At 40.1% G+C, this 15,311-nt stretch overlaps 1 protein-coding gene across 1 annotated transcript in view; it reads left to right on the forward strand.

The window, feature by feature from the left end:
• The window catches only part of CERS3 (ceramide synthase 3), a 160,987-nt gene that overhangs the window by 76,588 nt on the left and 69,088 nt on the right, over positions 1-15,311 (forward strand). The window contains exons 8-9 of the mRNA XM_010845823.1: positions 1,287-1,415; positions 5,054-5,160. Of these exons, the coding sequence (XP_010844125.1) occupies positions 1,287-1,415; positions 5,054-5,160 (236 nt within the window). The remainder of the gene's footprint in view (positions 1-1,286; positions 1,416-5,053; positions 5,161-15,311) is intronic.

A 15,311-nucleotide genomic window follows, 5' to 3' on the forward strand; every position in this document is an offset into this window, starting at 1 on the left:
AACAATAACCTGGTGTACGAGACAGCAAAAGAGACACTGATGTATAGAACAGTCTTATGGACTCTGTGGGAGAGGGAGAGGGTGGGAAGATTTGGGAGAGTGACATTGAAACATGTAGAATATCATGTAAGAAACGAGTTGCCAGTCCAGGTTCGATGCGTGATACTGGATGCTTGGGGCTGGTGCACTGGGACAACCCAGAGGGATGGTGTGGGGAGGGAGGAGGGAGGAGGGTTCAGGATGGGGAACACATGTATGCCTGTGGCGGATTCATTTTGATATTTGGCAAAACTAATTCAATTATGTAAAGTTTAAAAATAAAATAAAATTTAAAAAATAAATAAAATTCACAAAAACCTCAATTACATTTGCACCAACCTAATATCTGGCTTCTTTCCCTTAGCATGATGTTTTCAAAGTTCATTCATGTTCTGGCATACATCAGTACTTTATTCCTTTTTATTAATGAATAATATTCCATTATGTGGAAATACTACATTTTGTTTATCTATTTATCAATTAATATCTGGGTTGTTTCTGCCTTTTTGGCTATTATGAATGATGCTACTGTGAACATTTATATGAAAATTTTTACATGAACATACATGTTTATTCTTCTCAGATATATACCAAGGGGTGGAACTGCTGTACTATATAGCAGTCCTATGTATAACCTTTAGGGGAATTGTCAGACTATTTAACAAAGCAGCCATGCCATTTTACATTCCTACCAGTAACGTATAATGGTTCCAACTTCACAACATTCTAGCCAGTGCTTATTTTTGTTTGTTGCTTTGTTTAGTATTAGCAAAATACTTCAATATTTCACTAATGTAGTTATTCCACTTTTACTTGTTACTTATTTCATATGCAGTAACTCTGTTTTAATGGTTGTGTAATTTTATTACATCTGTCTTGGAATTAGGCAGGAAATTAACAATAAAGGTAAATGTACATAGGAATATGCTTATGTATATATATGTCTTTCATGTGTGTGTAAAGTGTACATATATCTGGTGTAGAGCAGTGGGAAGAACAGCAGATATTAGGACTTAGATGGCAACTATTCAGTGTTATCTCAAAGTTAAATGACTTCATCAATGAGGATAACACTTGTTCTATCTCTCTCATAAGAATTGTGTTTAAGAATGAAAGTGAAAGCATTTTACAAATTTCAAAATATGCAGATGTAAGTTGTTAGTTTTTAAATTATTATTATCATCTATTCAACTGATTGGAAAATAGCTGCATTTACTTATTGGTCTCCATTTGCCCTCATTATGTAGGATTTTCTAGCTAATGTCATCCACCACCTGGCTGCTGTCAGTTTGATGAGCTTCTCTTGGTGTGCTAATTATATTCGCAGTGGGACCCTCGTGATGATTGTACATGATGTGGCCGATATTTGGCTAGAGGTAAATGTTTGCCATTAAAAACTAATAACAGTACTATGTCCTGGGTTAACCGTGACTCTTTATAGGAAGAACTCTCTGTGAGTGATTTAGCAGAGCTCTCAGTTCTGAAAACACCTAAAGTCTGTGGATATCTCTAGGTCCTCAGGTCTTTCAGGCTCAAAGAAAGGAAAGCTTTCAGTTTTTAGTTTCTAATCTTTTTTCTCCATGGTAATCCAGAGAGAGGGGTTATTTTGTGGGATTCTATTTCTGCAACGTGCACGCAGATATTAGCTTAGGAAGTAAGCTGAGGTATCTGAAGAAAAAATGAATTCTCATCTTTTAAAAGGAAAACTTGGACTATGGCATTGTGGATTTTTAAAGCTGATTGGCCCCATATATTCACTTAAGCCAAAGTTAAATAGGCACTGAATGCTTGCACTGCCCTGCATGTTCCTCCTCCAGCTTTAAGGAATGAGAATTAATGTTTATTTAAATGATATTTATTTTCTAAGGAAGCAATGTTTCAGAGCAGGAGACTTTAAAACAAGAGTCCCTAATCTCTAGTTATACAAAATATAAGAAACAAAGCAAAATTAGGATTGTTTCCTCTACGTGTTTCTGTTGTGTATTGGTTCTGTTTACCCTGAGACAGTGGGTCCTGCTATACTTAGAGCCACATTATTCACTATTTACATATACTCATTCATAATGAAAGTGAAAGTTGCTCAGTCAGGTCCGACTCTTTGTGATCCCATGGATTGTACAGTCCATGGAATTCTCTAGGCCATAATACTGGCATGGGTAGCCTTTCCCTCCTCCAGGGGATCTTCCCAACCCAGGGATTGAACCCAGGTCTCCCACATTGCAGGTGATTCTTTACCAGCTGAGCCACAGGGGAAGCCTGAGCTGGGGGAAATGATACTAACATATTTGCATTCAGGATAACCTCTTGAAGGGCTAATAATTAAATGTGAGTTGATATGGAAGAAATTAATAAGATCTTGTTCTTTTAGATCAGAATTCAGCCAGTTCAGTTCAGTTCAGTTGCTCAGTCGTATCCGACTCTTTGCAACCCCACGGACTGCAGCACGCCAGGCTTCCCTGTCTATCATTAACTCCCTGAGTCCACTCAAACTCATGTCCATTGAATCATTGATGCCATACAACCATCTCATCATCTGCTGTCCCCTTCTCCTCCTGCCTTCAATCTTTCCCAGCATCAGAGTCTTTTCAAATGAGTCAGCCCTTCGCATCAGGTGGCCAAAGTATTGGAGTTTCAGCTTCAACATCAGTTTTCCAGTGAATATTCAGGACTCATTTCCTTTAGGATGGACTGGTTGGATCTCCTTGCACTCCAAGGGACTCTCAAGAGTCTTCTCCAACATCACAGTTCAAAAGTATCAATTATTTGGCACTCAGCTTTCTTTATAGTCCAACTCTCACATCCATACATGACTACTGGACAAACTATAGCCTTGCTGGATTCAGCAAACTTTTTGGCAAAAAGATCAGATCAGATCAGATCAGTCGCTCAGTGGTGTTCGACTCTTTGCGACCCCATGAATCGCAGCACTCCAGGCCACCCTGTCCATCACCAACTCCCGGAGTTCACTGAGACTCACATCCATCGAGTCAGTGATGCCATCCAGCCATATCATCCTCTGTCGTCCCCTTCTCCTCTTGCCCCAAAAAGCCAGGTAGTAAATCTAGCTTTGTGGACCTCATACAATCTCTTGTCACATATTCTTCTTTTTCTGTTGTTTTTCCTTTTCTTTTATACTCCTTTAAAAATGTGAAAACCATTCTTACCATTCTTAGCTCAAGGGGCTGAGAAGCTTTAGTCCCTAGGCTGAATTGTGATTTGCCAAATCCTGTTGTAGGTGTACCCAGAAGTCATTTGAAGACATTTCAAAGAAATTGGCTACTGTTAAAATTGGCTAAGTACAGAATTGTGTTTCTTGTATGTAGCCATAATTAGACATGTAAATCCAGTTCTAAGGGTAAAGATTATTATATGTGCTTCAGAGCAGCAAATGACTTAGCAGAAGGAGGATTATGCCAGTTCTTCCATGTGTTGCTCTCTGAATGTAGTCATCTCTGTTATAATCACCTCCTCCTCCAATCATATCTCAGTAACCCTTCCTGAAAATTAAGACCACATTGGCTATGACTTTAAAACTTTGTGCTACTCTGTGTTAACTAAAAGGGAGATTAGGTATTAGGACTGGGAATAAGCACCGTGTTGTCCCTGCCTACCCTGACATTGATATGACATAGGTTCCCTAGGTGACCTGTTTAGACCTTCCTAAAGATGGAGACTATTAATCTTTCCTGTTCCTCAAAAGAATTATTGGGTCATTTCTTAGTTCTTTCTTTGCAAGGAAAAACAGCTTCAGCATCTACAGTTTTTACTCATAAGCAGTCTTGTGCCTTCTTCATGTATCTTCATGATCCTCTTTTTCTACATGTTAAGTTTGGATCCAGGACCCAACACTTTAACAATATCTTGACTGCAAAGGAGAGAGGTTACTGTCTGATATCCATCTTTGCACAGTCCAGCATAGGTGGCATGTGTATGGGCCCAAAGAAGTGCTACTTTGCCAACTCAAGTGGCTCTCTTCACATCTATGCATATCTCCAGCTTCCTGCTGGGCCTGGCTGCCGACCCTTCAAACAGCTCCCTCTATTCCAAGCCCTGTAACCTTCTGGCTTTCTCCCCATATCCAAGTTGGGCCTCACTGGCATGCCAGCCTTCCATTTCAGCAGTGAAGGCTACTTCCTTTTGGGCCTCTGCTAACCCTATAGTCTGATCACATTCCTACCCCTTGGTAAGTAGGGAAAAGTATGGAAAATGCAATGTAAACCATTCCTGAAGTGTATTAAGCTACTTCTCTTGTTCTAGATGGACCTTGACTTTCCTGGGAGATTTCAGTTCTAAAACTGGCAGGCCTAAGCCACACTTCTGCCCAGCTTCCACACCCACCTTCAGACACTTTCCCATTCAGCCTTGAGCTACACTGGATAAAGCAAGAGAATCCTCATTACATTAATACCACATTAAACAGCACTTTGTATAATTCTTTTTACTCAACACAAATCATATGAACATTACAGACTAGCATGAAGTAAGCAGGAAAAATCAAGTGCTTGAAACTCTGCTTCAACCAGGATAGGGCCCTAAGGGCTGCCTCCTAACTCCACTCTTTATCATCTGCCTGAAAGTAGCTGCCTTGATTGCAGCGTGCCCAGCCCAGCCCGGGGCTTCACTTATATCCCAGCCTTTCTTCAGTCCAGCTCTCCTCCCAGTTAAATGTAGGAATTCAATAAATGTCAAGCTAACATACATGGTAAAAGTAGTTATGCTAATTTGTAGTGCTTATGTAATACAAGAGTAATATTACAGTCATTCTAGCTAATTTTTTAAATGTATTATGCAAGGTTCCAAACATATGACAAGGTAAAGAATATAATGGGTCCAATGGACCCACCATCCAGCTTTAATAGTTACTAATGTGGCCAATCTTATTTCATCTACTTTTATCCATAACCCAACTCGCACCAAGATTTTGAAGCAAATCCCAGGTGTAATTTAATTTATAGATATTTAATTTTACACAACTATCACCCTATCTGAATGCAATTTCTTTCTATTTCCTCAGTCTGCTAAGATGTTTTCTTATGCCGGATGGAAGCAAACCTGTAACACCCTGTTTTTCATCTTCTCCACCGTGTTTTTGATCAGTCGCCTCATTATTTTTCCCTTCTGGTGAGTAAACAAGCTGCTGTGTATGCCTTTGGTCGCTATGCTGAGGTCGCCTTGCATGTTGTTCAGGTTGGAGCATTGCCCTTTCTTTCTCACACTGATTTCCAGCTATTTGTGCCAAGTTTAGCTGGACAGAAGAATGTGAACAGTCATTTTTATAGATAATTAAAACCACACCTTCTAATGTGAAAGGCTTGCTACAAAGGAAGATAAAAGATGTGTGACCAGTGGAAAGCAGCATCTCTTACTGTATGTCTGGTCTCATGAACATGGATCTTTTTTGCAATTAACAACTTTTCCAGTTATTCAGTGAAATGTCATTGGTCAGTTATCAGCTCTTTAAAAGAGAGGCAAATTCTGTGTTAAAATTGCAATAGTTATAACCACCATTAATTGAATGCCAGGCATTGGATTAGGCCCTTAATACATCTTGGCACTAGCTATACAGCAAACCATAAAGATAAGTGTCATCACTTCCACTTCACGTATGAGGAAACTGATGCTGATTTCATTCTTCCAGATCTCTGGTCCTAACAGTGGTATGGACCACTGGCTCTTGCTCAGTCTGTTGATTTTGTTTAGCCAAGAGCTGGCAGTGTAGAACTTATGTTGTGTCTCTCCTGACAGCCTTTCCTTCAGCAAGTGCAATTTCCCATGTGTCGATTGACAGAAACCAGAGGAAAAATGTGAGGAAGACTTTGAGGGTTTGGAAAGAACAGCTTAAAACTAACTGTAGTTTGGGGCTAGCCTAGGAGTTTCAGATACTCTCAACAGAAAAACTAATGTTGTTGGAAGTCCTAGGTTCCAGGGGAAAGAGATGGAGACCCAGGTTGCAGGGCTGATTCCTTGTGAGAGGAGAGCACACAGGAAGACTGGTTAGAGAGTTCAAAGGGTGCTGGCCACTCTCTGGAAGCCAGCTGCATTCTTTAACATAAGACTGGGTGTCTTGATTAGATACTTTTTTCTAGAGAGAAAGCAGAGTGCAGTGATGAATTTCATGGGTGCAAGTCAGTCCTTGCTGCAGACTTACTACCTGTGCGATCTTGTACAGATTAGATCAATTTTCTCTGCTTCAGTTTCTCATCTGTAAAATGTAAGGATTGTCATGAGGCTTAAGTGAGATAATAAATATTAAATAGCTTAGAACAGTGTCTGGAACATAGTAAAGACTCAGTAAATGCCAGCTGTTATTACTGAAATTATTCATGAGTCTCTGAGAATTTGGAGTTTAATTCAGAATCAAATCTGAGATGCATGTTTAAGATGCTCTTCTTGGTTGATGAATCATATTACCATCACTTTCACTTTGGCTGATCAAGTGTGTTTGTGAAATTAGAATATTGTACAGTATTGATAGGATAAGAATTGACTTGCAGATAGCAGTTAAGTTGTGGCTTTTTAGTGTGACTTTCATGGTGCTCTGAATCTAGCATATGCCCACTGCTTATTTTGTTTCAAAGGTACCATGTGTTCCAGTTATCTATAGCTGTAAAACAAACCTTTTAAAAAGCTTAGTGGCTTAACACAGTAGTGAGCAATTTTTTTCTATAAAGGGCCATAGAATAACTATTTTAGACTTTAAGAGCCATATATGGTCTCTGTTGCATGTTTTTCTTTGTTTTGTTCTGTTTCTTTTACAATCCTTTAAAAATGTACCAAACCCAGCTTAGATCACTGGCTGTAGAAAAATGCTCTACAGGCCAGACTTTATCAACAAGCCGTAGTTGGCAGGCTTCTCTCTTAAAATAACACATTATTATTATTATCATTATTATCACCTCTTATGGATCTCGGAATTGACTGACCTCATTTCATGGTTTTCACTCATGTGGTCACAGTCAGATGGTAGCTGGGCAGCCGGAGTTGGAGTTTTCTTGAAGGCTTCCTCAGGCACAAGGCTCAGGTGACACCCATGACATCAGCTGGTTTATGCTGGTCGTTGGTTGGGACTGCTGCGGGCCTGTCAGCTGGATTGCATGCCCATGCCCCTTCACTGGACTGATCTCTTCCTAGGACAGCAGATGGATTTTAAGGGTGAGCAGTTCAAGAGAGAGCTTTGGCAGATGCTGTGTTTCCTTTTGTAACTCAGCTTCAGATGTCATAGCATGTCACGTCCAACCTCATTTTCTTCATTGGATCCAGGTCACTAAGGCCAGTTCATATTTAAAGGAAGGAAAATTAGCTTCCACTTCTTGTTAGGAGTAGTTTCAAATAATTTATAGACATATTTTAAAAACACATACCATGGAAGTTCTCAGTCTAGAGAACTCTCTGAAAAGCTTTTAAGTATTGCTGCTGTGGTTGATTTGTGATTCAGCAACAAAGGATCTCACCTAGAACTTTACTTTAACATCTCAAAATCAACAGGCAAGCTTACCGTAACCTCACAGTTGAACATCAGGTTAGGGTTGAGTGATTGGGAGGTGGTGTGTTACTTTCCCATACACCCTCAACTTTAAAATCCTAGACATAAGAACTCATTCTCTTGCCAGCATTTCTGGATTTCAAGGAGAATTAGTTACATGCATTTGGCATTTTCTTGATCCTGATATTTTGCTGAATTCACCAGCTCACTGCAGAGGGCAGCCAATACCACTGTTTGCTGTCTTCAGAGAGTTTGGGCTGCAAATAAACCAGTATTAGTAGACTTGACTATAAAAATTTTTTGTGGGTAAAATTTTTTCTGTACTGATGTTGACTGATCCTCATTTGGAGGGTTAAAGAAAACCTCAACAAGCTATTGGAAGTTTGGGAGCTGGGTTTTTCATGGTTTTCAAAAGTATCAGTTGTAGTGTATTACTCTGGCTTAAATAGCTGTCCCATCAGCTTGAACCTGTTACACAACCATCTTGTGGTGCCAAAGAGGAAAAGTCAGTTCCTTGTTGTGAGTCTGGCTCCAGACATCTGTCTAAAATTTGTAACTCCGCAGACTCACTTCTTAAGGACATTTTATTAGTCCAGATTTGTTGGGAATTTACCGTGAACCAAACAAGGTGCAGACAGGAGGCCCATTTCAAGATTCAGACGTTTTAGAGGTGCTGTGGGAGGCAGTTCGCCATCTAGTTGCTCTGTTCTTCTCAGTTGTTTTTGCTACGCATTTTGTAGTGAGATGTAAGGACTGAGTGTGGAGAAAGCTCCTGGGTGTTGCCATCTGAAAGGGATCTGAAACCCTGAGAAAAAGAACAGGAGTTTGACGTCACGTGTGTCTTTCCCTTTCTTCTCCTTCCCTTTATTCCCTCAGCCTCAAGCAGGTTTGCTTTCCCCTTGTGAATTTCCTTATGTGTTTGTACAACTGTGTTGCCAGTTCTCCTTTCCTCCAGTTCTTTTCAGGGAACTTATAGCCATTTTTCAGTCAATGTCAGCAAGAGTTAACTGGTTTGATTTTCTAAGCATTGCTACTGTCAACATTAGGTAGACACTCCAGTTGGCACGGGCCAAACTGCTTTAATCTAATTGCTTGGTTACCCTATTTATTTGCATTTTTCTTCAAAAGTGTTTAAATTTCAGGCTTATGTTTTTCACATTGTATTCCAAACTATTGTATTAAAATAATGGCTGCTATATTTGCGAATTATTGGATGTATTTCTCTACTTTATACAAATACCACCTGAGAATCATTCCCCAACCCAGGGATCCAACCCAGATCTCCCTCATTGCAAGCGGATTCTTTACCAACTGAGCCACCAGGGAAGCCCATTCAGTGAAAAAGATCCTCCAAAGGTCAGATAAACGATTCCCCTGACTCCTGACAGTTTTTCTCCTTAAATAAATAGAGCAGATACTGATTTAGTCCCAGATGGTTGACCTGAAGGGAAGGAGCGTGTTATAGCTGATGTTTCCAGGTAGCAATGCTGGTCATCACTCCATTTCTTGAGCTCATCACTAGATGTTGTGAGGAGCTCACAGGTGAATGAGATGCAGCTCCTCGCCTGCAGGAGTTCATGATGGCAGTAGAATAGATCTTTGTATCCACCACCTTATTCATATATTTGAAGAGTATTAATACTGACCTGTGTTTTTTGGATATTCCAAAAAGAAAATAGTAAGACATTTCTTTCAAATCAAAACTACAATAAGATATTGCCTCACACTGTTCAGAATGGCTGACCATCATTAAAAAGTCTACAAATAATAAATGCTGGAGAGGATGAGGAGAAAAAGGAACCTTCCTATATTCCTCCACTGTCAGTGGGAATGTAAATTGGTGCAGCCACTAAGGAGAACAATATGGAAGCTTCTTAAAAACCTAAAAATAGAGCTACCATGTAATCCTATAATCCCACTCCTGGGCATATAGGAAAAGACAAAAATTCTAATTCAAAAAAATACATGTACCTCAGTGTTCATAGCAGCACTATTTGTAACAGCCACAACATGAAAGCAACCTAATTTGTCCACTGACAAATTGATAAAGAAGATGTGGTACATATTTACAATGAATATTACTTAGAAGTAAAAGAGAATGAAATAATAGTATTTGTAGCAACATGGATGGACTTAAAGAGATTATCATACCAAGTGAAATGTCAGACAGAGAAAGAGAAATGTCATGTTATATCACTTATATGTAGAGTCTAAAAAAATGATACAAAGGAACTTACAAAACAGAAACAGAGTCACAAATGTAGAACACAAAGTTATGGTTACCTAAGGAGAAAGTGAGGGAGGGATAAATTAGGGATTTGAGATTAACAGATACACACTACTATATTTAAAATAGGTAAAAAACTAAGACCTACAGGGGAATTGTATTCAATATCTTATAATAAATAACCTATAATGGAAAAAATCTGAAAAAGATTAGATACATATATATATATGTGTATATATATATAGCTGAATGACTTTGCTATACACTTGAAACTAACTCAGCATTGTGAATTAACTATACTTCAGTTTTAAAAATGGTTAAACAATAAAACATTTCTAACTGTGAAAACAACTTCCTTACCTCCAAGGATACATATGCTAGTGGTAACTTTATTTCCCCACCACTGGTTCACAGGACTTTGGGCTTCATCTTTTGATGATCCAGGTCTCACTGGTATCAAAAAAATGGTACCCTGAGAAGCCTCATATGTAAAAGAATTTTGTGGGTGATGAGACAATATAAACCCTTGAAATGGCTGTTAGAGGACAGTTTTAAGGAGACACAATGGAGCCAAAAGCCTCTAGTCCATCAGAGGGAAACTAGAGTGAGGACATGATAGTCTTTTTCTTGCCTTTTAATGCCTGAGGCCTCAGTTCTGAGCAGGCAGGCAGGGGCAGGCAGGGGTCTTCCGGGGTCCCGTCAGCTTCCACACCCGCCTGGAATAGCAGTGTCCTTCCCTCAGTCACCAGAGGAGACGCTAGACCAGAGGGCTCTGTTGTAGCTGGGGCTGCTCCCTGGGACCGCCCTGCAGATGCCTATCTCAGAACTAGACTTTCCAGTCACACGACTTCTGGAGGAGACAGCACAAGTCACCACACATGTTTGCTCAGAGTCTCGCTCGGTGGGGAGCTCCTCCCACACCCCACAGGCTTGGTACTTCTGCTGCTGCTTGTAAACTTATGAAAGACAACTACCACAGTCCATAGAACTTTAGAATGAGGGGCTTTATTCATTATTTAGTGCAACCCCTTTGTTTGTTTATTTGTATGGAAATCATTTCAAGCTTGCAGAATAATTTCAAGTATATTACAGAGAACTCTTACCTGTTCCCTTTACCCAGATTTACCAGTTAACATTTCCCTGATTTGCTGTATTTCTTTCTTTTTCTCTCTCAATACACACACACATACACGCTCACATGTGTGTGTATATGTGTATATATATATATATATATATATGCACATATACACACACATTTTTTTCTGAACCAAAGTTGAAACTATCATGCCCTTTTAATCCTAAATAGTTCAGTGTGTATTTCCTAAGGACAAGGACAGTCTTCTACAGAATCTTCCATCAGTTTCAAGAAAGGTAGCAATCTACCATCGGTGTTTTGGTTTTGTCAGTTGATCTCATAGTGCCTTTCATTGCTTTTTTCCCCTCACTACCGGATTTGGCCAGGATCACATTCTGCGTTCAGATGTCATCCGCCTGAAATAGTTCTTCTTCTACTGGGTACTCCTTGCCTTTCGTGTCACAGACATTGTTGAAGTGTTGCGACTTAGTTTATTTTTCACGTGAGAAGTTAAGATAGATCTAGGATAGCACTGCTAGTTATGAAAGTATCAAGACCAGAAACAGGACATTTGAAACACAAAACAGGTATGTTTCCAACTAAATTACTTAATTTGATAAGAGCAGACATGGCTGCCTTGCCTAAGTTTTAGAAAGTTTTCTTCAACTATTTGGTCACTTAGAAATATAAGCCATCTCTAAAATGTAAGATAGGCAATTAAACACCTAGAGAACCAATATTTGTTATCCTGAAAAGGCTTAATGCTTACACCCACAATTAGCAAGAAAAAAAGACCTTTAATTTTTATTAGAAAAAAACAGCTTTTGGTGACTGCCTTATCCAGCCCAGCAAAACCAACAGTTTATACCAACAATGTGATTTTTTCAAACCATGTAAACTTTAGCAATTGAAAGAGTAAAGATGGGGAACAAAACCCCAAACAGAGAAAAGGCCAAGCTTTGCCATCCATAGGCACCATGGTAGTGTGTCCATTTGGACAGGTTAAAGGCCAGTGTACAGAGCAGAACTCAGGAGTATTCTCTGAGAAAAGGGAGATTCCATAGGCCCCACAAGGTAAATGTGCAAGTGTTTGTGTGTTCACACGGGTCTACACACTTGATACATGTATGTTCAGGACACATACTTGATACACGTGTATTTGAGCCACACAAAATTTAGACGGGCAGATAAGTTTTGTTTTTTTCCTTCCTATTCTTTTGGTAAAGGATGAGAAGAATTAAGGCTGACAGATTGGACTGTCCTTTAGGTATCATTCTGGATCTCACCCCAAAAGATCTCCCATGATTTCCACTTTTTGTTTCAGTTCAGCTTGTTACATGCCGACTATGTAAACTATAACTTCACTAGAATGACCTGTGGAGCCTTAAGAAAATGTTCATGGCCAGGTTCTAATTCAGACCAATACTAGAATCTACAGACTGGACCCAAACACTGTGTTGCCCTCCATGTGGTATTAACTAGCCCTTTGCAGTAGGAAAGCGGGTGGTGGTAGAAGCCGTCTCATCATAGTGGTGGTCATAATAATGCTATAACTACCATTTTTGAGTGCTCACTGTATGCTGAGCTCCTCCCATTTGTCAACTCATTTAATCCTCACGACAACCTAATGAGGTGAGTTCTGTTTTATTACAGAAGAAACTGAAGCCCAGATAAGCCAGTAACTTGCTGTAGATGCCAAGGAAACCATGATCCAAATGTAGCAGGCTCCAGCACCCATGCTATGGACTGACCTCTCCTCTCTGCAGTGGCCTCTCCGTCTCTGGAGCTGTTTGTCAATGGCAGTCTCTTCCATTTCTAGAACTCTTAAGTTTGCAAAGCTGACTCTGGGTTTCTCTGGAGCCTTAGTCAGAGAGGTGGGGTTAGTTTCACCCAAGGAACAGGAGGTTGTGTAGGTTGCCAGGCAAAAAATAGCAGCCTCAGTCCCAGAGCCCAGCTCTGATGATGCTAGGCCAAGTATTGTTTTTGTTGTTCAATCGCCAAGTCGTGTCTGACTCTTTGAGACCCCACGGACCACATACAACATGCCAGGCTTCCCTGTCCTTCACATCTCCCGGAGTTTGCTCAAATTCCTGTCCACTGAGTCGGTGGTACTGTCTGACCATCTCATCCTCTGCCACCTCCTTCTCCTTTTGCCTTCAGTCTTTCCCAGCATCAGTGTCCTTTCCAATGAGTCAGCTCTTTGTATTAGGTGGTCAAAGTATTGGAACTTCAGCTTCATCAGTCCTTCCAATGAATATTCAGGTTGATTTCCTTCAGGATTGGCTTGTTTGATCATCTTTTAATCCAAGGGACTCTCAAGAGTCTTATCCAGCACCACAATTCAAAAGCAGCGATTCTTCAGTGCTCAGCCTTCCTTATGGTCCAACTCTCACATCCATAGGTAACTACTGGAAAAACCATAGCTTTGAGTATAAGGGCCTATATTACTCTCCTTCCTAAAACCTGCAGAGGTTCCCAAAGCTCTTTCAGGGAAGGCCACACCTCTGACCTTGGCTTTCTAGGCCAGTGAGAGATGGCTGCATTCACCAATCCATCTTCATCTTACACACCCAGCCCACGTCACCCCTCTTCCACCCCATCCCACCCCCTGCCCCTACCCACCTTGCCACACCGGTTTTCTTTTTAGCCCTTGAATTTTCCAGAATGCCTCCACCTGAGAGTTTGTACATGTCACTCCCTCCAACTCTGTCTCCCCTTCAGCTATAGAGAGAAGAGGGAAATCTCCATTCAGTCAAAACCCTGGAATATTCTCCCTTATTCTTTTCTTTTTTTCTTTGCATGGACCACAGTTAAATTGTAGGTTTAGGTAGCTATTTACATTCTTGATAGGATGTATAAAGGAGGTATTTTTGAGTAGATTCCTTTGTTAATTTTGACAGTGACAAATTCCCATTAGGGAGCCTTGTATGGGACTAGGTCCTGGAGTAGGCGATGGGAGAATACATGTGAGATGAAGGCTTCATGGCCACTGCCTGTGGAAAGCTTGCTGGCTAATGAGGAGTCAGCTCATATAAAAGCTTTCACTGTAAGGCAGAGTGAATCAGCCCAATGCTCTAAAGAAGTTTGTAGCAGAGGAGCCCTGAAGAAAGTTATAAGAGGTGATCAGGAGATATTTTTTTGTAGAGGAGTCCATGCTTTGATAGGTGAGAAGAATTTCAGATAAAAAAGGAAGGGCATTCTAGACTGAGAGAGTGCAAAATAAGGCACACAGTTGCTTAAAGACCCAGCAAATCATAATAGCAAATAGGCTTTATTTATATTATTTCCCTTAACCCCTGTGGATGCAGGCACCAAAATGTAAGCCCTACTAGCTCAGGAATTTCAGTCTGTTTTATTCATCCTGGCTCCCACAAAGTGCCTGGTATCATTTTGGTGCTTAATAAATATTTAGTGAATGAATAAGGTAGGTATTTATTGCTTCCATTTTGTAGTTTAGAATATACACAAAAAAGTGACTCAGCTTACATAGAGTCAGGATTTTAAGAAAATATTGGAGATATATTTTATAATGTTAGGGGTGAGAAAAACATTTTAAAGCATAACATAGAGAAAGCAACTGTAAGGGAAATAATTGATAATATTGGTTACAAAATTGTTTTATAAATTAGTCAAGAAAAATTATAAATGAAGTTGTAAAAATCAGACCATGTGATATCATTTAACATGATTAAAAAGTAATGCATTATCATTAATATATAAAGAGCATTTAGGAGTCAGCAGAAAAAGTAAACATCCCCCCCGGCCAAATTGGACTGATACCGTGAAGAAGCAGTTCACAAATGTACAAATCATAATAATAATTTTTAAAAACTCATATATATCTTCATTTCACAAGAAATAAAAATGTAAATATATAAGCAGTGTAATGTTATTTTAGTAAAAGCTGACAGACTACAATGTTGATCAAGATCCCAGGAAGCAGACACTCTCATACACTGGGTTCATTTCAGTTCAGTTCAGTCGCTCAGTCATGTCCGACTCTTTGCGACCCCATGAATCACAGCACGCCAGGCCTCCCTGTCCATCACCAACTTCCGGAGTTCACTCAGACTCAGTCCGTCGAGTCAGTGATGCCATCCAGCCATCTCATCCTCTGTCATCCCCTACTCCTCCTGCCCACAATCCCTCCCAGCATCACAGTCTTTTCCAATGAGTCAACTCTTCACATGAGGTAGCCAAAGTATTGGAGTTTCAGCTTTAGCATCAGTCTTTCCAAAGAACACCCAGGACTGATCTTTAGAAAGGACTGGTTGGATCTCCTTGCAGTCCAAGGGACTCTCAAGAGTCTTCTCCAACACCACAGTTCAAAAGCATCAATTCTTCGGCACTCAGCTTTCTTCACAGTCCAACTCTCGCATCCATACATGACCACTGGAAAAACCATAGCCTTGACTAGACGGACCTTTGTTAGCAAAGTAATGTCTCTGCTTTTGAATATGCTATCTAGGTTAGTCCTAACTTTTCTT

The sequence above is a fragment of the Bison bison genome, unplaced genomic scaffold (assembly GCF_000754665.1).
Source record: "Bison bison bison isolate TAMUID 2011002044 unplaced genomic scaffold, Bison_UMD1.0 scf7180017864224, whole genome shotgun sequence".
Classification (NCBI taxonomy): Eukaryota; Metazoa; Chordata; class Mammalia; order Artiodactyla; family Bovidae; genus Bison; species Bison bison.